The sequence below is a fragment of the Globicephala melas genome, chromosome X (genome assembly GCF_963455315.2).
Source record: "Globicephala melas chromosome X, mGloMel1.2, whole genome shotgun sequence".
NCBI lineage: Eukaryota > Metazoa > Chordata > Mammalia > Artiodactyla > Delphinidae > Globicephala > Globicephala melas.
In genome coordinates, this window is record NC_083335.1 from 80,705,879 (window position 1) to 80,732,267 (window position 26,389).

Below are 26,389 nucleotides of genomic sequence, written 5' to 3' on the forward strand. Positions count from 1 at the left end.
AGAAGCACCTGTGCTCCTCCATTACAGGCATATTTTCTGAGTGGGAAAATACAGCACCGTGCAGACAAGAGAGGGGTGCAGTGCAGCTGGGCCTCAAGCATGGGCAAGATTTGTTAGTGTGTGGAGATGCATAGGGACTTATTTCGTTTTTTTTCTGATACCTGGTCACAATAGGAAATATGGAAATACAGGAAAGCTGAAAGAGGCAGGGAAGAAAATCACCTATGATACGAGACTCCAGAGAATAAGCGTGAGGAACATTTTGACATATTTTCTTCCTGGTGTTTTTTATACACGTATATTTGTGAAATTGAGATCATTTGGTATATACAAGTTTGTATCCTTTCTTTTTCTTAAAATGTCCTGAGCATTTCATAGATTATGAAAAACCCTACCAAAGCATCATTTGCAAAGGTTGTTTAGTATTGCATTATATGAATGCACATTTATTTAACTGGGTTGTTTCTGGTTTGACACTGTTGTAAACACCACGGCAATGAAAGTGTATTTGTACATAAAACGTGTATTTTCTTAGTATAGATTCCTATAATCAGAATTATTGAGACAAAGAATAGGATCATCTCTTTGCTTCATCTGACTTTTTTGTGATTATAAAAGTAATATGTGTTCTCTGTCAAAAATATGGAAAAAGAAGACAATAAAAATCACCCATAGTCCCATCATCCAGAGACAACTTGTTAAACATGGGTATATTTCCTTCCAGTTACATGTGTAACTATTATTGTTGTTTTTTTAATGGTAATAATAATCTTAAGCTTGTGTTTTATTGGCTGCCAGCTATTTCATGTCCTGTGATTCTGCTATTGTGGCATTAATTGAGTCAGTTTCTGATTTTAAGTGATGTTGCTATGGACATCTTTGAGGCTGGCACTTTCTGGAATGGGAAGGGTGTGGTCAGGCCAGGAGGAGGTATTCAGGGAGCAGAGAAGCTCCCAAGAGCCTTTTCTCTGCTAGCCCCCCCATCTGACCTCCCACTCTGCCCGCAGAGTCTCTGGAGCTGATAGCCACAGCAGCAGAGCACTCTAATGCTGCCATCCGCAAAATGGTGAGTGGTCCTTCTAACCCCTGCCCTTCCTTGGCCAAGCCACCTATCTCGATCTCCGTTCTGGGGTGGGGGGCTTGCGACTTGTGGACATCTGAGGGGAGGCCAGCACCCCAAACCCTGCCTTTTATTCACTGTCTCCTGCCAGGAACGAATGCACAAGCTGCTGAAGGTATATGAGCTGCTAGGGGGTGAGGAAGACATTGTCAGCCCCACTAAAGAGCTCATAAAAGAAGGCCACATCCTTAAGCTGTCAGCAAAGAATGGGACCACTCAAGACCGATACCTCATACTAGTAAGTGCCACGGGTAGGGGTGCATGCCCCCCACCCCTGCCCGCCACATTGACCTGGTACTCACTCAAGGCTATACTTCCTGCTCTCCATTCTTTCCTCTACTAACTCATTGTATTTTCACTACCTTTACTGGGAATTTTTTTTCTCTCTACTTTACAGATAATGTAACTAAGACTTAGAGAGAAGTGACTTGCCCAAGGCCACCCAACTAGGAAGGGACTCCCATGCCTAGGCTCTTTCCTTGCAACCTTTGTGCCCAGTCTGGACTGTGTTTTCTCCACCTATTGCCTTGAGTCCCTAGCAGTAAAGCTTCGGGAGTAATAACGGAAGGGAGCTGGGCCACACCCCTTGTGGGTCCTCCACACATACATCTGAAACCTTTTCCTTCCTAGTTCAACGACCGCCTCCTTTACTGTGTGCCCAGGCTGCGGCTCCTTGGCCAGAAGTTTAGCGTGCGGGCACGCATCGATGTAGATGGCATGGAGGTGAGCACCAGGAGGTGGGAAATGGGGACCTGGAGTGGGGCCTTGGTGCTGGGAGGAACAAAGACATTCTGACTTTGACCCCAAGTGTGTGCATATGTGCAGGGGGCGAGGGCCCTGTAGAGCTCAGTAGGCCTCACCAAGCCCCTTTCTCTCTCCATTCAGCTAAAGGAAAGCTCCAACCTCAATCTGCCTCGGACCTTCCTGGTGTCAGGAAAGCAGCGCTCCCTGGAGCTCCAGGCTAGGTACTTGCCCTTGCCTATATCTTCCCTCCAGCCCCCTCTTCCCTTCAGATATGCTGAGGCATTCTAGGCCTAGTGCCAGGGCAGAGGCTACCTCCCTAGAGGAGAGATTGTTCCAGAGAAAGGGTGGGTACCTTTCCCCAAAGATGCTTGCTCTTCTGATGGGTTTTGTTAGAGGAGAGGGAAGAATGAGATAGTAAACCAAACATAAATAACAACAGCACAAATAGTTTATTGCAGATTCAGAGATTTAAGAGAAATAACAACCAAATGCAATGCTTGGTCCATGATAGGAGTCTGGTTTGAGAAAAACAGCCCTAAAAGACATTTGCAAGACAATAGGGAAAATCCTGTGAACTGGGCATCAGCTATCAGGGAATTATTGCTAACTTTCTCAGGTGTGATAATGGTATAGGAGGATATAGGAGAATGGCCTTGTTTTTTGTTTTTGTTTTTTCTTGCGGTACGTGGGCCTCTCACTGCTGTGGCCTCTCCCGTTGCGGAGCACAGGCTCCGGATGCGCAGGCTCAGCGGCCATGGCTTACGGGCCTAGCCGCTCTGCGGCATGTGGGATCTTCCCGGACCGGGGCACGAACCCATGTCCCCTGCATCGGCAGGCGGACTCACAACCACCGCACCACCAGGGAAGCCCCAGGGCCTTGTTTTTTGGTGATGCATGCTGATGATTTAGTATCGTGATATCTGTAACTTATTTTTAAATGATTTATCAACCAAAAAATATATACATATACACACATATCTACATATATAAATATATATTAATATATACATATATATGAAATAAATATAGCAAAATATTTTTAAAATTTGCATCTATATAGTGGGTATATATTTAATGTACTTGTGTTATCCTATCTACTTTTCTGTATGCTTGAAACTTTTCATAATAAGAAAATTTTAAATAATAACAAATTTTAAAATAATGCCTAGCTATTTAACAAAGGGGCCTTCATATCCATTCTCTACTTGAATGATTATAATAATAGTTCACATTTAATGAAGACTTGCTCTTATGCCAGGCACAGTTTTTGTTTTGTTTTGTTTTAATTTTTATTTATTTATTTATTTATGTCTGTGTTGGGTCTTCGTTGCAGTGCACGGGCTTCTCATTGCTGTGGCTTCTCTTGTTGCAGAGCACGGGCTCTAGGTGTATGGGCTCCAGTAGTTGTGGCACACGGGCTCAGTAGTTGTGGCTCACAGGCTCTAGAGAGCAGGCTCAGTAGTTGTGGCGCACGGGCTTAGTTGCTCCGCGGCATGTGGGATCTTCCCGGACCAGGGCTCGAACCTGTGTCCTCTGCATTGGCAGGCGGATTCTTAACCACTGTGCCACCAGGGAAGTCCCTGCCAGGCACAGTTTTAAGTTGATTTTAACTTAAACAATTTAAGTTTAAATTCACTAGTCAGATTCTTAAAACAATCCTTGAAGTAGCCACTGTTACCATCAACCTCACTTTACAGATGAGGAAACTGAGGCACAGAAGAGTTATGCACCTTGCCCAAGATCCCACAGCTAAAAAGAAGCAGAGCAGGAATTGGAGCTCATGCTGCCTTCTGAGGGCCCAGGTGATAGGGTATCGAGGCCATGGTCAGGGCCAGCGAGTGGATGCACATGGGTAGATTATCTGCTTCTGACAGGCTGCAAGGAATTAAGAAATGAGAGTCAGAACCCTCATTGCTGGAACTGTGTGGAGGCAGGAGAGTGAGATGAATGTGGGCTAGAGGGTGTCGTCCTGGAAGATGAGAGAAGGGAGTTAGGTTTGATGCTCTGAGAGACTGAGAGAGCATCTCAGAGGCCTGTGGCCAGGAAAGTGAGAACAAAGGCAACAACGGGCACTTCCAGGGGAGGGCAGGTGTGGGGCCCAGTCAGGCCTCAGCAGAGCCTAAGTGATAAGCCACGTGACTGGGATGAGTCTTCTGCTGGGAGGCTGGGAAGGAGGGGGCTGCAGAGGGATGCTGGGCCCAGAAGGGTGCACCGAGCAGTGTAGGGTTTCCTCCTAGTGGCAGAGGGAAGGCATGGAGCATTTGCTTTGCAGTTGCTTTTACTGCCCTTTAAAAAGTTGTTTTTAATGAAAATTTTCAAATATCCAGAGAAGTAGAAATACAACAAATACCCATATGCCCACCATTTAGACAACTGATTCTCAACTTTAGTGACACAGGAATCAGCTGAGGAGCTTTTAAAAAATACTGATGTCTGGGACCCACCCCTGGAGACTTTGGTTTAATATGTCTGGGGTATAGCCTGAACATGGGGAGTTTTAAAAGCTCCCCAGATGATTTTAACGTGTGCACCAGGGTTTAGAACCACTGACTTAGGAATCAGTATATATTTTTGCCTTCCTTCCCCAACTCTCTGGTCTGCCCTGCAGTCTCCAAGGCCTCCACCCTGGTGCAGGCCCATCAACTGCTCACTAGGAGTAGGACCAGCTTCATGGCTGACTCCTGCCTGGCCTCTTCTAATTTTTAGTTGCTCCGTGGCATGTGGGAGCCTGCCTTCTTTTTTTTTTAAATCCAAACAAATTTAATAAGTACCATATCTAATGACTTTATCAAGATCACCAGATATATGGTTGATATAAAAATTAATTATATTTCTACATACTAGCAACAATTAGAAAATAAAATTAGAAAAATAATGTTCTTTACAATCATATCAAAAGTATCAAATACCCAGAAACAAATTTAATGAAATAGTTTCAAGACCTCTACCCTGAAAGCCATAAAATTTTGCTGAGAGACATTTAAAAGGAACTAAATAACTGAGAGATTTATCATTTCATGTACTGAAATATTCAATATTGCTAGGACTATGATGATCTCAAATTGATCTACAGCTTCAGTTCCAATCAAAATCTCAGTAGATTTTTTTGTGTGTAAAAGTTGACATACTGATTATAAATATATATGGAAATGCAATGAACCTAGCATAGCCGGACCAATCTTGATGACAAAGTTTGAAGATTTACATTACCAGATTTCAAGACTTAGCAAAAAACTACTAAAAAGTGTTTTATGGCAGAAGGATATAAATTAGACAGACTGAACAGTCCAAAAATAGATGCATACATATATGGACACTTAAAGACAAAAGCAGTAAATACAGTTCATGAGGGAAATTATGTAGAGAAATTAGATATCTCTATGGAACAATATGAAGCAGCCTTATAAACTTTGATGGATAATAACATACTATTTAAAGCTTAAACAAAAAGCAACTCACACTGATTGAGCACCTAGTGTATCAAGGATTGTGCTGGGAACTTTACAGATCACCTCAGCCCCATTTTCCTTCTGTCACAGCACTGATCCCCCTGTATTGTCCCTGTCTCCCCCTCTAGACCGTGAGCTCCTTCCTTGATGGTAGGGTCCTCTCTGAGGCCCAAGTTCCTAGCACAGGGTCTGGAGAGTATTAATAACTGTTGAATAAATAAACTCAGATAGGTTATATGACTTGCCTAAGGTCACAAGTGATAAGTGAAGGAGAAAAGGGTCAAACTCACATCTTTCCAACTCCAAAACACCTGCTCTTTACCACTACAATTGCTTTTGGTTGGCCTGCCTAACCCAACATCTTTCTTTCCCCCTGCCCCCACCACCTTCCCTACCCAAGGACTGAGGAGGAGAAGAAAGACTGGGTCCAGGTAACATCCAAGAAGGCTTTGTGGTAGGGGGCTGGAAGAGTATTAACAGGTCTTCAAGGGGGTGGTGGGCTCTCCCCTAAAATTCACATCTCACCAGAATGGGCCTGGACACCTGCCTTCCAATAAACTTTACCATCCCCTTTTCACAGATAAGCAAACTGAGGTCCAGAGGTTAAGCAGAAACTAACCAATTCTTCCTTTAGAAAGCTGGCTCCTCTGAGGGTGTAACCCCAGTGAGTTAAGCCCTGTAAAACCTTAATCCCAGATAGTAATAGCCAGGAAGGCCTTTTGTGGTTTTTCAGCCCCTGATCCCCCTCCCCCACTTCACAAATATAAGAACTGAGACCTGGATTTGGGAAGGGACTTGCCCAAGGTCATACACCTAGCAAGGGGTAGAGCTGGGCCTAGAACCCAACTTTTCTGACTCCAAGCTAGGTTATAGGAAGGTTGAAGTAAGGGTGGAAATGGGTGAGTTTTGAGGTGTTCTGACCTCTTCTTACACCTCCTCCCAGGCCATCAACTCTACCCTCCTGAAGCATGAACAGACGCTGGAGACCTTCAAACTGTTGAACTCCACAAACAGGGAAGATGAAGACACACCCCCCAACTCTCCGGTAAGAGTCCCCACCCCCTCCTCCTGCACCGGGACCCCCTCCGGGCCTCCAGGTGCCCACCTTACCTTGTGATGCTCCTCTCCCCTTCCCAGAGGGTAAAGACCAGAGAGGCAGTACATGACCTCAGAAGCACAGTCTTCTTTTGGTAGGGCCACAGAGAAATCATTGGGCAAACAATGCTCAGAAAGTAGACGTGACTGGTCGTCAGTCGCACAGTGAGGTAGAGCAGAGCCAGGACTCAAAGGCAGGTCTTCTGAATGTATCTGCTGCCTCCCAGTGATGATCCAAGCCTTGGGGCAGGGGCAGGGGCAAGGGCTGGATGGACTGGACTGGGGAGTAGCTGTCTCTGACCTGAGCCCTGGCCCTCTCTCCAGAATGTGGATCTTGGGAAGCGGGCACCTACGCCCATCCGGGAAAAGGAAGTCACCATGTGCATGCGCTGCCAGGAGCCCTTCAATTCCATCACCAAACGCAGGCACCACTGCAAGGCCTGCGGGCATGTGAGTGCTGGGAGGCAGGGGCAGAGCTAGGGAGGGGACAGGCTGGCAGCCCAAAGGCCCACTTCTAAATGGGCACTCTCTAAGTGGGGGGAGGCTGTGAGTCTGCTGTGGGAGTTGGTACACTGAAGGGGAAGGCCCGCTGGAATCAGGCTGTTCTTACCCACTTGCCACCCCAGGTGGTTTGTGGGAAGTGCTCTGAGTTCCGGGCCCGCCTTGTCTATGACAACAACCGCTCCAACCGTGTGTGCACTGACTGCTACGTGGCCTTGCATGGGGTGCCCGGGAGCAGCCCAGCCTGCAGCCAGCATACCCCCCAGCGCCGGAGGTCCATCCTGGAGGTAAGAGCCAAGCCCCCCAACTAACCCACCCACACTGACCACATGGGCCCCAGCCACCCACGCAGTGGTGGCTGAGGCCTGGGCATCTCTGAAATCGTAGTACCATGTGTATCCACTGAACAAGTGACCCAGGCTTGGAGTGAGTAAAATGAGTATGAGTGAATGAAAGAGTAATTTTTATTTAAGTGCTTTATTCTTCACAGTAACTTACCTATCAATGCTATTCCTATTCCTGTTTTACAAATGAGGAAACTGAGGCCCTGGGAGGTTATTTGCTCATGTTACACAGTGAGTGGCAGCTTTCTTATTACAAAGTAGGATATATGCACTGAAGAAAGTTAGACAATATAAACAAAAATACCGTATTCCTTTGACCCAGAGATTACCACCATTAATGCTTATGCTTCCTATCTTTCTAGATGCACGCACATACACACACTTTTGCTTTTTAAATGAGGTATTTATTTAACGCTTAAAGAAAGCTAACTCTGTGCCAGGCACTCTTCTAAGCGCTTTGTATGTATTAATTCATCTAATCCTTACAACAGCCCTATATGCTCTCCTTCCAAGTCAATATATTTCCATCTAGGGCTGGGATTCTGGGACTGACTGCCTTACCCACCCACCCAACCCCTTAACCACAACGCTAGGTTGCTTCTCGCTGAGTGCAGGGAATGCATGTGATGAAAGATGAAAAAAAAGATGAAGTGTAAATGCATAAATGACTTGAGGAATAAATGGACTGATGGAAGAATGCCTGACTGGCATTTAGGTGCCCCCACTGAGCGCTACACACCCCTCCCAGCAACTCTTAGAGGCAGCAGCCATGGCCCAAATCTGGCAGACAAGCCTGGCTTTGAATCTCGACTCTGACTGAGTGACAACAGGCAAATCACTCCTGCCACCTGAGCTTCAGCATCCTCCTCTGAGACATGGAAATAGCAATGCCTATGCTGAGGGGGTGTTGAAGCCAAGAGGAGCCAGGCTAGGCCTCCTATCAACATTGATGCCCCCCATGTCTCTGGCCACAGAAACAGGCCTCAGTGGCTGCGGAGAACAGCGTCATCTGCAGCTTCCTGCACTACATGGAGAAGGGCGGGAAAGGCTGGCACAAGGCCTGGTTTGTGGTCCCTGAGAACGAACCCTTGGTGCTGTACATCTACGGAGCCCCTCAGGTGTGCATCCTACTCCTTTGGGTCCTTTCAGCCACCTGGCAAAACCAGGCTGCCCTCCTTTCACATGAGTCCTTCACCTCTCCTTGACCTTGGAGGATAGGGTGAACCTAAGGAGAAATCAGAAGCCCCCACCCTTGTGAGACAAAGACTGGCTGGAGACAAGGAGTGACTGTGGGTCAACTTATGTAGAGAAAAGTCGGTGACTTGTGGGAGGGCTAGCTTCTTGGAGGAAGCTGTAGTGGAGACAAGGCACTGCTTAATCCAATTTGGAATGGGGAAGATGCAGATGGGGGGCAACAGCCCAAAGGCTGGAAAACATTATATGCTAAAGAGACTAGCCCACCTGGTTTGGGGTGTGGAAGGAAAGAGGTATTTGAACCAGCCTGCGTTCTAGCCCCAGTTCAGACATTTTCCTGTTGCTCAGTGAAGCCACATAAGGTTCTTGAGCAAGGGAAGAAAAAGAGGGGTTTAGCAGATACAAAACCAGTGAGAAGCCCAACCCCTAGGTGACCCCTGGCTTTGTCCCTGTCCCCCAGGATGTGAAAGCCCAGCGCAGCCTGCCCCTCATTGGCTTTGAGGTGGGGCCTCCTGAGGCTGGGGAACGGCCTGACAGACGGCATGTCTTCAAGATCACCCAGAGCCACCTGAGCTGGTACTTCAGTCCTGAGACAGAGGAGCTGCAGCGGCGCTGGATGGCTGTGCTTGGCCGGGCAGGCCGTGGGGACACGTTCTGCCCAGGGCCCACACTGTCTGAGGACAGAGAGATGGAGGAGGCACCAGTGGCAGCTTCAGGAGCCACGGCAGAACCCTCTGAAGCCCCCCAGACCCGAGACAAGACCTAGAGGGTTTGTGGGTAACTGGGGCCCCCTGCCCCACACTCTAGCTGCCCATGTCCAATTGAGGGCCCCAGCCCGCTCTCTCCCAGCTCAGTCAATACTTGAACTCCCATCATGGGCACTTTCAATCCTGAATGCTGGGTCTTGGGTTTTTTAATTCATCTTTTCACAAAACCTGGGCTTTTAAAACAAATATTCCTACAGTGATGTTAAATTTTTTAAACCCTGTCCTCCAGGGAGGGTGGGAGCTGTTGCTAGACCTGCCTGAATTAGGCCATTTCCCCCTAACCCCTCAATACCCTACAGCTCCTGCCTCCACCCAATTCCCCCCAAAGCACCAGAGGCAGGAGATCTGGATTCAAGTGCCAGCTCTGCCACTGACCCCATGGTCCTGGCCCACCCCTGCCCCCTCAACCAGTGTCTTCACATGTATGATGCTACATGGGGTGGTGACCTCCTGCCTCTCCCACGGCTTACAGCTTCTACCTGGCCCCAGGCTACCCAGTATTTTATCGTCCAGACCCATGGCAGGGCCACCGGGCAGGACAGGGGAACGGGGGTGGGGGTGGGGGGCGGGGAGGACAATGAATACTCTTTGTTTTGTTTTTTAAAGAAAAATACAGTTTATTTCAGGCTTACGGAAACGTTCAGAGCGCTGCTGTGCTCCATTCGTCCGTTTGTTTGTCCAAAGTACCAGGCTGCTGGGGTGGGCCCAGAAACTGCTCCCTTGCTGAGCTCTGAAGCTCAGCTCCCAGAAGGCTGATTCCAAGACTACTCACAGGTCAAGCCACAAATTAAACAATAAGGTATTATTTATTGAGGTCTTAAGCCTCATCCCTGGACTTCAATGGGATGAGGAGTTTGAAAAGAGGTTGAAGGAGACAGAAAACAAAGCCCCAGGTCCCCCGAGCTCACTGCCTAGACAAGGTCTTAGACATCCTGAAGGAGCCCAGGGCTGGACACTGGGCTGCAGGAAGCAAGCATTCCTGGGAGGTTCCAATTTCTGGGCAGGGGCATACAGCTGCTCTGTGTGGGGGCAGGGGGAAGCGAGGGAGAGGTACCACAGCTACTTCCGTTCACATCATCAACTAACCATGAGCAAGCTCATCTTAACATTCCTTACCCAGCGGGAATACTGGTTCTCCTGTTGGTCCTCTCCCTTCACACATCCACCTGTCTACTACCAGCCAGCGTTTAGCTTTTCCTCTAGTCACGCCCATACCCACTCATCCCTCCCTCTTCACACTGACTGCACCCAAGTGGCACTTTGCTGGGAAACCAGGCCTCATCACTCAGACCACCCCAAGACCAAAGACCCTTGGGCTCTTCTTCCCTGGAAGGAGCTGGACAGGGGAATGGGAGAGGGTGGAGATGGGGTAACCAGTCCAGAGGTCCATGACCCTCCAAAAAACCCCTACAAACAAGCCCCAAACAACTAGCAAACAAGGACCCAGACTATTTCCAGCCCCACTCATTTCTTTCTCCGGACAATGGTCCAGCCATCCTCCACTATCTCCTCTTCCTTAATAGTCTGGGAGTCTGGACCAGGCTGGGGGCAGACCCCATCTGTAGCTGCCCCATCATTCGTAGCTGCGACCTGGAGGAGAAATACAAGAGAGAGCTAAATACAACACCTCCCAACTGTGGCCAATGGAAACCCAGGCTCTCCCAGCTTTTCCAGGACTGGCTGTGTGACCTTAGGAAAGTTTCCTGCCCTCTCTGGATAATACAACCACCACCACCATCACCACCACCCCCATCACTTCCCTGTGAAACTAGCTGATCTTCCAGAAGACTGAAAATATCTGCATCTCCACACCCAAGAGGCACCCCCTTCACCTCCATCTCCTCCACGCTGTTTGCATCATCATCCTCATCAGTCTCTCTGGCTGTCGTCAGTACGGTGGCTCTGACCTTGCACTTTCTTTGGGTGATGAGAGAGGCCATCTCCTTCAGAGCAGCCCTATCACCCCTCTGGAAGTGGTGGAACATGGTCTGTAGCTGCTGGCTCACCTACCAAGAAAACATTCAACCAGCTTGGATTTTCTAGAGAACCTACAATATAACCAGCCCGTGTTTGCAGCAAGAGTGGGGAGGGGTCTGGAACTTTCCAGAAGAGAATGGGTCTCTTTCCTCTCCAAGGAGTTCACTAATGAAGCAACCACATATGAAGGGCTCAGTAAGGGTCTGAAGCATTGAAGGAGGGCCTCCTAGCAGGGAAGGCACTAGAACTGGGTTTGAAAGGTGGAAGATGTAAAAAGGGAAGGCAATCCCAGCGGGGGCAGTTATGTTAACCAGAGCAGGGGTGGAAATGTACCTGGCCTGATGTGTCCTTGAGATGGGGGTGACGAACAGACCTAGCTGAGAATGATGTATAGAGAGAAATAGAAGAGGCAAGATTTGAAAAGCCTGGGAAGACTAGACTCAGGCAATAGGGAGTCATAGAACGTTCTTGCACAGGACTCAAGAAAAGAATGGTTATAGCCAAGAGCATTGGTCTAAAACAGACAGCTAGGGAGAAGAAAGGCTGCAGGCAGGGAGACAGCAGTTGTATCCACGATATGCTCACCTGGGGCAGACTCCCATCCTCCACAACCGTATCAAACTCGTTTGTCATTAGCTCCCCGAGGAAGTCCTCCACCTCATCTAGCTCCAAGTCAGCTGAGTAGGAAAGGATAGGGTCCTCTGATCAAAGACCAGCCAACTTCATCACCCCTGCCCACTACCCTTCAATACCTACTTAGTGGATCCACATCTGGTTGGTGGATAAAGGTTCAGTGAGCCTTTTATTTGCTAAAGTGCTCTACTTTCCAGGTTTTAACATGATTTTTAAAAAGAAAAAACCAAACACTAAATAAAATACCTAATTTCGAATCTCCTGCATTCTACTAAGCCCTCTATTCCTGCAGCATTCCATCCACACTCGCCATCTTTCATCTGGCCTATTTTAACCGGCCTCCTCTCTATGTGACCTTGAGCATGTGACTCATCTCCAAGCCTCAGTTTTCTCATCTGCAAAGTGATGTTAATAGTAACCTCCTTGAAGGTCTGTTATGAGAAGTCACCCAAACAAATGCCTAGCACAGGGGAGACCCATAATCCATGTTCACTTCCATCACTCAAGGGCTGAAGTTTTTGAAATGTAGAGACTCTTCCCAGCTGTTGTTCCACCGACACAGGAGGCCATAGACCAATGGCATAGGTAAGAAGAAATGGATGTAAGTACTTGCCACAATGAAATCATCACAGCCTTGACCTAACATCCTATCGTGTTACTTTGGCTAAGACTCTTGGCTTCAGTTACCTTATAGGCCCATGCTCTACTTTTTCTGTATTAGAGAATAACTCAAGAAAGTCTTCCACAAAGCTCCTTGCTCTCTCTTCCCTCTGGGAGAGCTCATTCACCCCCTTGGCTTTCCCTAACACTCTAATATCCCCCAAATCTGTCTCCAACCCAGACTACTCTCCACCTTTTTCACAGGTGCCTCAGACCCTCCATATCCAAAGCCAGATTCATCATCTTACCCTGTAAACCTACTTCTCATTCTCCAGCGTTCTTCTATACCATGAAAGCCACCTAAGCCACCCAGCGACTCAAACCTGAAACCTGCCCCCCTTCCCCTCCCCCTCTACAGCCAAACAATTTCCTTAGGGCCACGCCTTCCTGTCCATGACTATTGCCAGTGCCCTAGTTTAGGCCTCATCATTTTCTAGACAGAAACAGCTTCCTCATCAGTCTTTCCCTCTCCAGTCCATGCTCCACACTGACTACTTTCTAGCCAGAAAACCCCATCGTTTTAGATCCCGCTCATGAATTTTTAATCACCTACTGCAGTGTTTCATGTTCTGCTTCTGAGAAATAACTGTCCTGCTGGGTTTTAAGGGAAGCTATTCACAGAAAACTAATGGGAACCAAAGGTAAACAACTTTCTTTTTGGTGATTCTTAACCTTATCCAAGCCTTTAATATGTTAATGATTACTGTGACTCTTAAGTAAGAAACTGAAGAAAAGAGCTTTTCTTATATAATTTGACTGGAGAAGGTTTTTCTTCGCTGAACATCTAACAGAACTAGTCTTCCAACGCATGCATTTTGGCAAACACTAGCTTAAAGGACAAAAATCAAAGGCCCATAAGACCTACCGTGTCTCACCCCTTTCCAGGGTCCTCTCCAACCCCCATTCTCCACCACTCCTCCCTTCCACACACCCACAAGCACACACACACCGTTACTCTAACAGTGAGCTCCCCGCCACTTTCCAAATATAACACATAATCTCCTCATACCACAGGACTTATTTTTGAGTGCTACTCTCTCTGCCTCCCCCACCTAGTTAACTCCTTCTCATCCCTTAAGATTCAGCCCAATCACCACCACCCCCTAACGATCTCCAAAAGACGCCTCCTTCCCAGTCTCACATTACCCAAGCACCGAGCTCCTCTTTACTAGAACACCTATCACCCTATGTGTAAACGCCTATTTACTTATCTGGATCCCTCACTAGATGGTAAACTTGAGAGAAAGGACACTGCCTAATGTCATCTTCAAGACTAAAAAACTATATGAAAAATTCTGTAAAAATCATACTTTGCAAAAGACTCCCTGCAGGGCCCCTTATTCTTAACGACCCTCAAGACACACCAAAGATGTAGATCTCTGCTGTCCACAAAAGTCAAATGTGGTTACTGAGCACTTAAAGTGTGGCTAGACCAAAAACATGAGATGTGCTAAAACTGAAAAATACCCACCAGATTTTGAAAACGTAATGCTAAACAAAAATGTAAAACATCTCATTAATAATGTTTTATACTGACTACATGTCGAAGTATTTTGGATATGTTGAGTTAAATAATATTAATTTCATCTGCTTCTTTTTACTTTATTCAAGTGGCTGCTGAAAAATTTTAAATTACGTGATGCGACTAGCATTGTATTTCTATTGGACTGCGCTGGTGGATACTTTTATATCCATTTTACAAATTATGAAACTGAGTCTCAGGGGAGTAAACCGACTTGTCCAGCCTGATACCCTGAGTCAATGGCACGGCCCGTAAGGCATTCGAACTCAGGATTCTGACTCCAAAGCCTGCATTCATTCCACCTCGCCCTCAGGTACCAACCGACAATTGCTCAAGAGGAAGTGCCGACTCACTAGGATCGGCCTCCTCCTTCCCACGCCCCACAGAGACACGTCCTAGCGCCTCACATTCACTCACCATTGCGGAAGAAGTACTCCTCCACTGCACCCCCCAGCCACTCAGCCTTCTCCTGGCTGTGCACACCCCCGAAGCCGTTCTCCACAGCGATCTGCGAACACAGGCCCAAGCCCACCACGTCAGCCCGGGAGCCGGACTACGGGGGCGCAGGAGGCCGCTGCTTACACCGCCCAACCAAGCCTCCGGCGGCTCGCCGGACCAACTCCTGTTGTGCCCCGGTCTTTAACCTTTGTCCCAGCCTTGGCCCCGCTCACCTGCAAGGCGGGCCAGGCCTCCAGCGCCGCGCGGACAGCAACCCCGAAGAGCGCTCGCAAATCTTCAGCAGCGCCCGCCATCATCCGGCCGCGGAGCATGTGACGTCCAGGCGGGCCAATACCAGCGCAGCACCGCCCAGGCAGAAGGAGTCGGAAGCCGAGCCTGAGAACGCAGATTCGCCTTTCCGCAGACCTGGCAGCAAGACTAGAGCAATAGAAAAGTCTGTCGAGCAATCGATGACACCACCGCGTCACTCACATGTAATAAATCTAAGGAAGCCAGGAGCGGAGGGCGGCTGAGGCCATGAGTTCCGGACCCATGGGTACTACGCAGAAAAGATGTGGGGAACTTATTAAAGATGCACGTTTCAGGCCCTAGGACAGAAGCAACCTCACGTAGCATTGCCTAAAAATCTGCATTTAATAATGCATCCTAACATCTTATAGAACACTCCACCCAATAACAGCAGAATACACATTTTTCTGAAGTGCACGTGGAGCATTTTCCAGGACAGACTATATGTTAAGTCTAAAGCAGGCCTCAATAGATTTAAAAGGATTGAAATCATACAAAGTACATTCTCTGACCACAATGGAGTGAAATTAGAAGTCAATAACGGAAAGACATTTGTGAAATTCACAAATATGTGGATATTAACACACTTCTAAATAACAAATGGGTCAAAGAAAAAAATCACAAGAGAAATAAGACATCTTGAAATGACTTGAAAGCTAAAGCACAGCACACCAAACTTTATGAGGTGCAGCCAAAGCAATGCTTAAATGGAATTTTATAGCTGTAAACGTCCCTATTAAAAAAGAAGAAAGATCTTAAATGAATAACCTGAACTTCCCCCTTAGGAAACTAGAAAAAGAAGAACAGAGTAATCCCAAAGCAAGCAGAAGGAAGGAAATAATAAAAATTGGAGAGGAAATAAATGTAACAGAAAATAGAAAAACAACAGAGAAAATCAGTAAAACCAAAACTCAGTCTTTTTAAGAAAGATCAACAAAATTGACAAACTTTTTGCTACATTAACTAAGTAAAAAATAGAGAAGATTCAAATTACTGAAATGAGGAATGAAAGAGGTGACATCACTACCAACTAGTCAAAAAAGCCCATATGTTGCATGGTATCGTTTATATGAAATGTACAGAACAAGCAAATCTATGAAGACAGAAAATAGATTAATGGTTGCCTAAGGATAAAGGAAGGGGGAAAATGTGGCCTGACTCCTAATGAGTATAGGGTTTCTTTTAGGGGCAATGAAAATGTTCTAAAATTAGATGTGGTGATATCTGCTGTTAGGGCCTGAGTTGTGTCCCGCCCCCAACCCCATTCATACGTTGAAGCCCTAAGCCCCAGAATGTGGTTGTATTTGGAGGCAGAGCCTTTAAAGAGGTAATTAAGGTAAAATGAGGCCATGTGGGTGCACCCTAGTCCAATATGATTGGTGTCCTTATAAGAAGAGGAGATTATGGCCCAGCGGTTAGGACTCAGTGCTTCCACTGCAGGGGACACAGGGGGTTCAATCCCTGGTCAGGGAACTAAGATGCCACAAGACGCATGGTGTGGCCAAAAAAAAAGAGATTAGGACAGAGAAACCAGACGCATGCACAGAGAGATGACCATGTGAACACACATCTGCAAGATGAGGAAAAAGGCCTCAGAAGAAACCAAACCTGCCAACACCTTGATCTCAAACTTCTAGCTTCTAGAGCTTTGAGAAAATAAAGTTTTGTTGTTAAAGCCACCAGTCTGTAGTATTTTGTTATGGCAGCCCTAGCAAACTAATATAGTTTCACAACTCTGAAAATATACTAAAAACCATTTAATTGTACATTTTAAATGGGTGAAGCTTATGGTATATAAATAATATCTCAATAAAGCTGTTTTTAGAAAAGTATTATAGGTGATTCCCTCTCACAGCAAAGGTTGCAAACTTCGGACAAGTCCATGTTAACAAACAGTACTGATACTTCTGTGTCTGGCCCTGTGCTTAGTGCTGCTGGGTCATGGGGTTTGGTCAGATGCTCAAGGAGCTTACAGTCTGGCATGCAAGATTTTCCAAGGACCATAGAGTATGATCAGTGCTCAGGGTGAATGCAGATTTTTGAAAGGCCTGAGGCAGATAGAATTTTGCAAGCTGTTTTTAAGAAAAACAGTACAAATTTAGGGATGAAAGTGAGTATTGCTTTAGATTTATAAAAGAAATTTTAAAATTTACAAATTCCAATTTTAAAAAAAACTGACAAATGCCACAAACATCCTCAAAACTAGAGAAATAAAATATTTTTATTAATTGCCTGACTAATCTCTCTACTAATTTTTCCTTTTTTTTTTTGGTTGCAAACACTTTGATATCCTCCTGTAAGTAAATGACAATTATTTTATAATAACATTTTCAAGAGAGAATAAAAAGAATTCGATTGAATTCAATTCCATTCGGTTGATCAAAATATTTTGTTATTGGTAGTTTAGAAAAATTTCAACTTCACAGCTTGTTATTAGTAACACAAAATTTAAGATTGTTGTTAAATTTGGGAAAACTTCTATTTAGTTTCGTTTACATGTAAGCTGTAAAATTTCATGGTATTTTGACTGTTCTTGTGCAGTGACAAATCTTAAGTACTTCTCAAATTGACAATGCTCAACACCCAGGGACTTGGAAGTGGTCTGTGTAAGTGTGAAGTGCGGAGGCTTAAACTTTATTAGTTCTATGATAAATCCATCTCTGTGCAATGCTAGAGGAGAAAGGATCACAGGAGCCCATGGGAGTCCAGCAGAGGGTGTTCCTGATACAGCCTTGGGGATTATGGCAAGCCTCTGAGAGATAATGCCTCAGACTTAAAGTTTGAGAGGAATTTTGCCAGGTGATGGGGAGTTTGTGTAGATGAGGGTGAGGGTGTGTTTCTAAAGAAAGAAAGAGCCTTTCATGCTGAGGAAACAATCTATACAAAGAAACAGAAGCAGGGAACAACATGGTGTGTGATGATAATCATGAGCATTCCCAGACTGATAATCTCAGGAGGCATAAACTCCTACGGGGCTCTAGAGACTCATTCCTGCAGACTCAGCAATTTAAATTGAGTTCAAAGAAGCCCAGACGAAGAAACTGAGATTAAGCACTTGCGTGTGAGTTCCCAGGGCCTCAAAGTTACGTACGTGGAGAGAGTAGGTAAGATTCCGGTTACCAGTTGCAGTGTGTGTGTCTTGAGTTTTCCCACACCACCAAACAATTCTTCAATATCAGCTGGGTGTCCTACAATTCAACTCAGTTCTGATACTATCTACCTGGAGATAGTGTCAGATTCCACAGGTTAAGGGCTCAGTCACACAAGACTGCCCCCACCACAGACGCCAATCACCAAGTCCAGGTTGTCACCTGTGCTTCTGACCCACAGGCCCACAGGTCAGAGTTCCAACGCCCCCCCCAACTAGAGCGGCTCACAGAGCTCAAAGAAACATTTTACTTACTAGATTATCAGTTTATTATAAAAGGATATAACTCAGGAACAGCCAGATGGAAGAGATTCATAGGACAAGCCATGTGGGAAGGGTCAAGGGGCTTCCAAGCTCTCTGAGCATGCCACTCTCCTGGCATCTCTGCGTGTTCATCAACTCTGAAGCTCTCAGAATCTGTTCTTTTGGGGTTTTATGGAGGCTTCAGTACAGAGGCACGATTGATTAGATTATTGGTCATTAGTGATTGAACTCAAACTCCAGCACCTCTCCCCTCCTAGAGGTGGAGGGGAGGGACTGAAAGTGCCAAACCTCTAATCCCCGTGGTTGGCGCCACAGACAACCAGCCCCCATACTTAGTTACCTAGGGGCTTTCCAAACATCTCTTCATTAACGTAACAAAAGACACTTTTTATCACTCTCATCTCAGAGGAAATTTCAAAGGTTGTAGGAGCTCTGTGTCAGGAATGGGTTGAAGACCCAATTTGTATTTCTTATTATAAATCACAATATCACAGTAGGCCCGCTGGAAATTCCCACACAGGGAACCCAATTCTGGGCTCCAACAAACCAAGGCCACTGAATGAATCTTGAGATTTCGTCTTGAGACTGAAGTGCAAAGCTGAGTGTACTAAGATTTCACCTTTTCTGTGACTTGAACCCATCTAGCAATCTGGTGAAGCCAATATACCTCTTGCCAGAAAAATGTTTTTAAGTGCATAAACTAAAATATAGAATTACAAAGGAAACCAATTATATTAAAATAGCAAAATAATATAAAAATTAATTGTAATATACATTTTTGGGGGGCCATGCCGTGCATCTTGTGGGATCCTAGTTCCCCAACCAGGGATTGAACCCAGGACCTGGCATTGAAAGCACTGAGTCCTAACCACTGGACTGCCAGGGAATTCCCAGTATACATATTTCTTTATTAATGCATTAAATACCATGATCTACTAATGAAACAGGAGGGAAGAGGGAAGGGCACAACCTTTAAAAGAATGACAGCAGTTGATGACATAACATAAACTGGTTAGAACCAATTAGGTCCAAGATGGCAGAATATTCGACTTCCAGTAGATCTTGAGCCTCATTATACACTCATTGTAATACAGTGCCATGATAGTTCTGAGGCCAACCCTAAAAGGCCAAAAAGTGGGCGGTGGCCCAATTCCTGGAAATCTCCGCCCCCTTCCCCCCAAAATAGTTAGAATAATCCTCCTGTTCATTAGCCTATGAAATTACCCAGCCCATAAGAACTAACCATGCGGGGGACTTCCCCGGTGGTCCAGTGGGTAAGATTCCATGCTCCCAGTGCAGGGGGCCTGGGTCTGATCCCTGGTCAGGGAACTAGATCCCGCACGCATGCTGCAACTAAGAGCCCGCATGCCACAGCGAAGATCCCACGTGCTGCAACTAAGACCCCGGGCAGCCAAAATAAAATAAATAAATAGATAAATATATAAAAAAAAACTAACCACCCCATATTTCAGGGCCTCTCGCCTTCTGAGATGGCCTACAGTCCGTCTGTGGAGTGTTTCTCCCAAGGCCATTCCCCTTTTTGAGACAGACTGCATTCTGTCTATGGAATGTGTACCTCTCTAAATAAATCTACTTCTTACCTATCACTTTGTCTCTTACTGAATTCTTTCTGCGATGAGACATAAAGAACCTGAGCTCCAATAAGTCCTGAGACCAGGTGTGTGATCTCAATTAAAAGACTGTAGGTTTTGTCTGGGTTCAAGTCCTGGCACGAGGGTTCAAGTCTCAACATCAGGCGCACAGTTTCACTAACAGGTTAAATGACTACTGTGATTTCAAATTAATGATGAATGTAAACAATACTTTAAGAGATCTGCTATGAGAAATATCTGTGTATTGGTGACAAAGTCATATGTACTGCTAATACTACTGTGGTCGGTTGCCTACTTTCATTATTGAAAGAAATGTCAAGTTTCAGTGGAGGTTGGTGAAAATAAGATGTGTTTTTCTAGCATCCAAATACACAGACACTCCAAATTCTATGCATGAAACTTTATAAATCCATGAATCCCAGGTTAAATATCCCTAGACCCTACTCTAGAGGGAACATTTCAGGCTAGCTTAGACCTTCAGATGAAGATGATCAGATTGATGTATCAAAGACTGAACTCCCAAAACTTAAACCAAAATTCAGTCCCCAGCATGAGACCTCAGGCAGAGCTCCAAGATTGAAATGCGGGTTGAACTGCCAAACTGAACTGCTAGCGTGTAAATGCAGAGAGTGCTTCCAGATGAAACTTTTCAGACTAGGACCCCTCTTAGGATTCCAAGACAGAGCCCACCAGACAGAAATCCCCAGGTAAGGTCTTCACATTGAGATACCCTACGCATGACTCCTCGGGCTAAAATACCCCAGACTGAGCCCCCAGTATCTGAGCCTCCCGAAGTTGGCCAGACCCGCCACCCAGACAGAGCCTTGAGCCTAGCACTCTCTTGGTGAGAGACTCAGTCATATCTGAGACCAAAAATCAGGCTCCCATATTGAATCCTCAGGTGTCTCAAGAGTGAACTGTCAACATTTAAACCCTCAAAGTCAGGTTCCCCATAATGAACCTCTAGGCAGAGCCATAGGACTAAGACCTCAAGCTTAACTCCTTGAAGGAGAATGGGGGTGGTATCTTGGAAGTGAGCCCAAACTGAGTTCCCAGAAGGACCCCTCACACACTGAGGCCACAAATATGCCCCCACTGAAAATACAGACTGAGTCCACATTCTGAAACAGATTCCCTCAGGCTGAAAACCTAATGTCTGAGGTCCCAAATAACACACCCAGAATGAGCCCTAGAGGGAATCCCCAGAGAGAACAAGTATGCATACCATGGTAACCATGAGAATGCATCTCATAGACTTTAAACTTCAGGATGCATAATTGATCAAGAGCCCCAGCTTCTGTGTTCTGAATTCCCCTCATTTGTGCAGAGACCATACTTCCCACGAGCTACTCCCAGCCAATGACTGAGTGTGGTATGGATACTTGGGTGACTTTGGTTCGAGGAATCCCACACAGCCTTGCCAAAACTCCCTTGCACTGCACAGCAGTCTAGGACACTTTCACTCAACCTTCCCTCTTTCTCTCCTTAGTCTGGGTCAGACTGCATTATGTTCCAATGGCTCTCCCAGCCTTCCATGGCACCCACCCCATTTTCTCTCATTGGCATTTCCCCTGATAAAATTGTTGCTCACTTTTGTGACACTAATCCCATCTTAGTGTCTGCTTCTCAGAACTAACACAAGCTCCCAGGCATGAGACTGTGAGGTTAATTGCTCCAGACTGAGCTGCCACTGTCTGAGACCCACAACTCCCATTTTCAGAATAAGTCTACAGATTGAGATCAGAAGCCAGCATGCTCCCAGATGAGCTTCCAAGGTCTCAGCCTCAAACTGATAACCCAGTCTGAGTCCTCAGGTTTGTATGGAAGAGGGAGCAACCCAGGTGGACCCCAAAGGCTGCCAGATGGAACTCCCACTCTGAAAACTTTAGGCTTATGTTCACAGAATTAGCTGCCAAGACTGAGCGCCCAGTCTAAGTGCCCCAGAATGAGCTCCTCTTAACTGACCCCCCGAGAAAGCTCCCACACAGCCCCCAGACTGAGCTACCAATGTCTGAGCTTTCAAGACACATGCCAAAAAATGAATCCTCAGACAAGTATCCAGAGAGGGGGTCCTAACAATCCAGACTGAGGACCCTACCCTGAATCTGAAAAGTGATGACTGAAGGCTAATCCCCAAAACTTAGCTGGTTTCCTTAGATTGAACCTCTAACCTCTGGGCCCACAAAACAAACCCAAAGCCCAGAATGAAGCACCAGACTGGTGATACAGAAGCTCAGACAGACCCTGGACTGAGTCCCCAGATAGAACCCCAAGAATCAGACTCCTAGACTGAACTCTATTTTTTCTTTTTTCTTCTTTTTTTTTTGGCCGCACAGCGTGGCATGCGAGATCTTAGTTCCCCAACCAGGGATCAAACCCGCGCCCACTGCAGTGGAAGTATGGAATCTTAACCACTGGACCACCAGGGAAGACCCTGAACTCTCATACGGAAGTACTAGAATGACCCCCAGTCTGAGCACCCCCAGACTAAGCCCCTTGTAAAATGAAAACCAAGAATGGGATTCTATAGACTGAATCTACCATATTGTCTACAGATTCAGAAGTTGAACTGAAGCCTTTAGAGTAAGTTTCTAGACCAAGGTCCCCTAACTGTGATCATGAAACTGATTCCCCAGAATGAACTTCCAATCTTTTAGACTCTAAATTCATACCCCCAGAATTAGTACCCAAAACTGTATCCACAGAACCAGGGGCTCAGACTGAGAAACCCAGGATGAGACACCTGTGTAGCAAGACTGCTAGCTTAACACTCCAATTTACATTCTCCCTTTCCTCCTTTAGAACAGAATCCATGTTTTTAGCTGAGTGGGCAAGAGTCCAGCTAAAAGACTACATTTCCTAGTCTTTCTTGCAACTGGGTACAGCCATGTGATACACGCTTTGGCCAAGGAGATTTAAATGGAATAGAGGGGCAGTTCCTTGGGATTGTTTTTACCTGAGAGAAATAAAAGCTTTTGCCTTGTTCAAGCCATCCTTATAAGGTGGTTTTCTGTTGCTTGCAATCACATCTTTGATGAGATGCTGAGCCCTCCCGGGCGGGGGTGGGAGGGTGATGTCTGAGTCACAGTGAGTCAGCACTCTAAACCCAAATCCTCATGCTGAGCACCCAACAGTGAATGATCCAGATAGAGCTCCTGAGTGACCAGTACCATGAGACTGATCCCTGATACTAAGTTAGCAGTGCCTGAGCCCCTAGACAGGCAACAATAAGGTAGGTGACCAAACAGTTTCCAGGTCAAACCCCCAAAATGATATCCCCAGAACAAATACCCTGCCTGAGCTCCCTGAAGAAGTTCCCCAGGTTGTGTACAAGAGATTTAGTTTGCAGAATGAAGTTTCAGATCCCCATACTGAGGCCACACTGAGCCCCCCACCAAAATGAATCTCAGAGTACATCAGAGTAACATCAGAATAAACTGTTAGATGGAGCACCAGTCTCTCACATCCAGAGTGAGCCCCTTGACTGTGCCTGGTAGCCTGAGTACCCCAGTTGATGAGTCCAAATTGAGTTCTCCAGAGTATAATTCCCAGATAGAGCTCCCTGAAACTGATCTGTCAAACTAAGGTCCCAACTTGGAGTCCCTCGGGCTAAGACTCCAGATTGACTTATATGCAATGATAGCCCTAGGTGGTCCACTTGGGTTGTTCAGATTGAACCCAAATATAGGTGTGCATAGTGACTGCCTGGACTAGACCCCTGAACTGATTCTTTCAGATTGAAATCTTCAGACTAAACCCCTATACTGAAACTGAGATAACCAGTGACAATATTGAAACTTATCTGAGCCCGATGTTCCTGGAAAGCAGCTTGGTCCAAAAATTCTCCCTCTCTTTTGTGCTCTGAGAAAGGGCAAAGGACTTCCCTGCTCCCGTGTAGTCCAAGATAAGGCTCAGCTCTACCTTTCTTCAGTGACTCAGATAAGACCTGTCTCTCTCATTCCTCATCACTCCATAAAGCTCCCAGACCATCTACCCTTGTCTACTTGCCTCCATAGAATCCCAGTCTCCCTTCATATTCTTTGAGACATTTCTCCATAGTGTACAGTTTCTCTATTGTACTATCCTGAATAAAATCATCTCCTTAATTGTCCAGTGCATTTTGTCCTTCACACCAATCTCAGTCCCCACACTGAAGTACTCAGATCCTCAGAGAAACTGCCTCACTCATTCATTCATTCATTAACCAAATATTGATTGAGTGCTGAATGTGTGCCAGGCACTGCACTAAGCACTGGGGAGCTAACATGACAGACAAAGGTTCTGCTTTCACAGGGCTTACAATGTGAACGAAGATAACAGAGGGGGGAGGAAGAGTTTTTAGTAGGATGGTCATGGAAAGAGCCTCTGTGGATATAACATTTAAGCTGTGCTCTTAAGGAGGAGATGGAGGACAAGGAAAACGGTTCCAAGAAAAGGAACAACAGGCACAAAGGCCAGGGAAACAGAACTTAGTATGGGATGGAAAGAGCTACAGGAGATGAGGTGGGTGACACCAGCAAGGGCCTTGTTAGTCATGGCAAGAAGTTTGAATTTTATTTGAAATGCAGTGGAAAATGTTCTATGCAGGGTGATAAAATGATGTGATTTACTTTTTTTGAAAGACGACCCTACCTACTTGTGTGGAGAAGGAATTATAAAGGGGCAAAAGTGGAAGCAGAGAGACGATTGGGAAACTATTATAATAATTCAGACAAGACACAGTGGTGGTTTGGCATAGGTTAGTGATAGTGGAGACAGAGAGATGCGGACAAATTCAAGTTAAATTTTAGAGATAAAACCAATAGTACTCCATAATAAGTACTATTGAGTGTGGAGGAGGTGAGGGAAAGGGATGATTCTCAGCTTTATTTTTTGGCCGCGCCCTGCAGCTTACAGGATTTTGAACCCTTGCACTCAGCAGTGAAAGCACGGAGTCCTAACCACTGGACTACCAGGGAATTCCTGATTCTTGGCTTTCTGAGTAGCTGGTAATTGTGTTGTAGGGAAAATGGGGCACAAGAGGACGGTCATGTCCCAGGTCTCTGGTGAGTCCCTGGGACAGGCTGCCAAGTGAGGATCCTTGGCTTCATGTAGGAAAGAATACAAGAGCAAGCCATAGCAAAGTGAAAGCGGGTTTATTTAGAGAGATGCACACTCCACAGACAGAGTGTGGGCCATCTCAGAAGGCAAGAGCAACCTGAAGTGGGGGGGGGTTAGTTTTTATGGGCTGGGTAATTTCATAGGCTAACAAGTGGGAGGAATATTCTAACTATCTTGGAGAAGGGGTGGGGATTCCCAGGAGTTAGGGTGCCACCCACTTTTTAGCCTTTAATGGTTGGCCTCATAACTGTCGTGGCACCAGTGGGTGTGTCATTTAACATATGCTGATGTATTACAATGAGAATACAGTGAGGCTCAAGGTCCACTGGAAGTCAAATCTTCCACCATCTTGAGCCTAGTTCTAACCAGTTTATATCATATCCTCAACGGCTATGTCATTCCTTTAAAAGTTGTGTTCTGCACCCCTTCTCTCCTGTCTCAGTTATACTGAGATAGGGAAAGGAAGCAGGAAGAACAGACTTGGGGGAAATATCAAGATTTCTGTTTTAGACACGGTCAATTTGAGGAGCCTGTGAGATATTCAAGTGCAGATGATAAGGGGGCAATTGGGTCTACAAGCTTAGAGAATGTCAACATTTAGAAGTCAGCAAAGGAGAATGAGAAGAAATAGACATGTTTCAAGAAGGGGGAATTGGTTGACAGCGTCAGATGCCACTGGAGGACAAGTAGTATGAGAGGAAAGTATCTGTCAGATTTGACAACACAAAGTCTTTCATGACTTTGACAAGAGCAGCTTTCACGGAGCGGTACAAAACTAGACTGCAGTTAGTTGAAGAGTGAAAGGGAGGTGAAGTGGAGAAATCAGTGTGTAATGCATGTCTTGGGAAGTTTTGCTGTGAAAGAAACAGAGAACTATGCATAGCAGGAAGAGCTTGTGGAATTCAAGGGGGACTCTTAAAATGGTAGATGATAGAGCACATGCATGCACTGATGGGAATAGCCGAAAAGAGGAGAAACTGGTGATGCAAGAGAGATGGGAGTGACTGAAAGAGTGAAGTCCTTGAGTGGGTGGGAGGAGTCTAAAGCAGAGGTAGAGGGACTGGTCTTTGACTTGAGGAGGGACAGTTTCTCCATGTGACAAGACAGAAGAGGAAGTTGTGTATCCAGAGGATTGTAGATCTGGTGGTGAGATAAGGAAATTCCCATTTGAATATATCTATCTTCTTAATGAAGGGTGATGTGAGGCCATCAGCTAAAGGTGAGGACAGAGGCTGGGATGTGGGAGGTTTGGGAGGAGAAGATAAAGTATGAAATAGTTCTGAGAGTGGGGAAGTGAGCAGAGCAGGATTGCTATGCTATTAATGCCCATTTGAGGTCCACAACCAATAATTTAGGACTTCCCTGGTGGCACAGTTGTTAAGAATCTGCCTGCCAATGCAGGGAACACAGGTTCGAACCCTGGTCTGGGAAGATCCCACATGCCGCAGAAGATCCCACATGCTGCGGAGCAACTAAGCCCGTGCACCACAACTACTTAGCCTGCACTCTAG

At 46.0% G+C, this 26,389-nt stretch overlaps 2 protein-coding genes across 5 annotated transcripts in view; one reads left to right on the forward strand and one right to left on the reverse strand.

The window, feature by feature from the left end:
- The window catches only part of FGD1 (FYVE, RhoGEF and PH domain containing 1), a 35,636-nt gene extending 25,875 nt beyond the window's left edge, over positions 1-9,761 (forward strand). For all 3 annotated transcript variants that reach the window (XM_060291899.1, XM_030850123.2, XM_060291900.1), the window contains 10 exons: positions 1,008-1,066; positions 1,212-1,358; positions 1,751-1,843; positions 2,006-2,085; positions 5,714-5,744; positions 6,257-6,358; positions 6,733-6,858; positions 7,035-7,196; positions 8,228-8,371; positions 8,908-9,761. In XM_060291899.1, the coding sequence (XP_060147882.1) occupies positions 1,008-1,066; positions 1,212-1,358; positions 1,751-1,843; positions 2,006-2,085; positions 5,714-5,744; positions 6,257-6,358; positions 6,733-6,858; positions 7,035-7,196; positions 8,228-8,371; positions 8,908-9,213 (1,250 nt within the window). In that variant the 3' untranslated portion in view covers positions 9,214-9,761. The remainder of the gene's footprint in view (positions 1-1,007; positions 1,067-1,211; positions 1,359-1,750; positions 1,844-2,005; positions 2,086-5,713; positions 5,745-6,256; positions 6,359-6,732; positions 6,859-7,034; positions 7,197-8,227; positions 8,372-8,907) is intronic.
- On the reverse strand, positions 7,829-14,786 carry TSR2 (TSR2 ribosome maturation factor). Of its 2 annotated transcripts, XM_030850125.2 has the most exons (5): positions 14,678-14,782; positions 14,424-14,514; positions 11,777-11,868; positions 11,047-11,220; positions 7,829-10,804 (listed from the first exon to the last, which is right to left on the reverse strand). In XM_030850125.2, the coding sequence occupies exons 1-5, from the start codon at positions 14,774-14,776 to the stop codon at positions 10,679-10,681; spliced, it is 582 nt and encodes a 193-aa protein (XP_030705985.1). In that variant the 5' UTR covers positions 14,777-14,782; the 3' UTR covers positions 7,829-10,678. The 2 variants fall into 2 exon arrangements, with proteins under 2 accessions (XP_030705985.1, XP_060147884.1); XM_060291901.1 differs by lacking the exon at positions 14,424-14,514 and having other exon boundaries at positions 14,678-14,786.
- Positions 14,787-26,389: the final 11,603 nt, after the last annotated feature.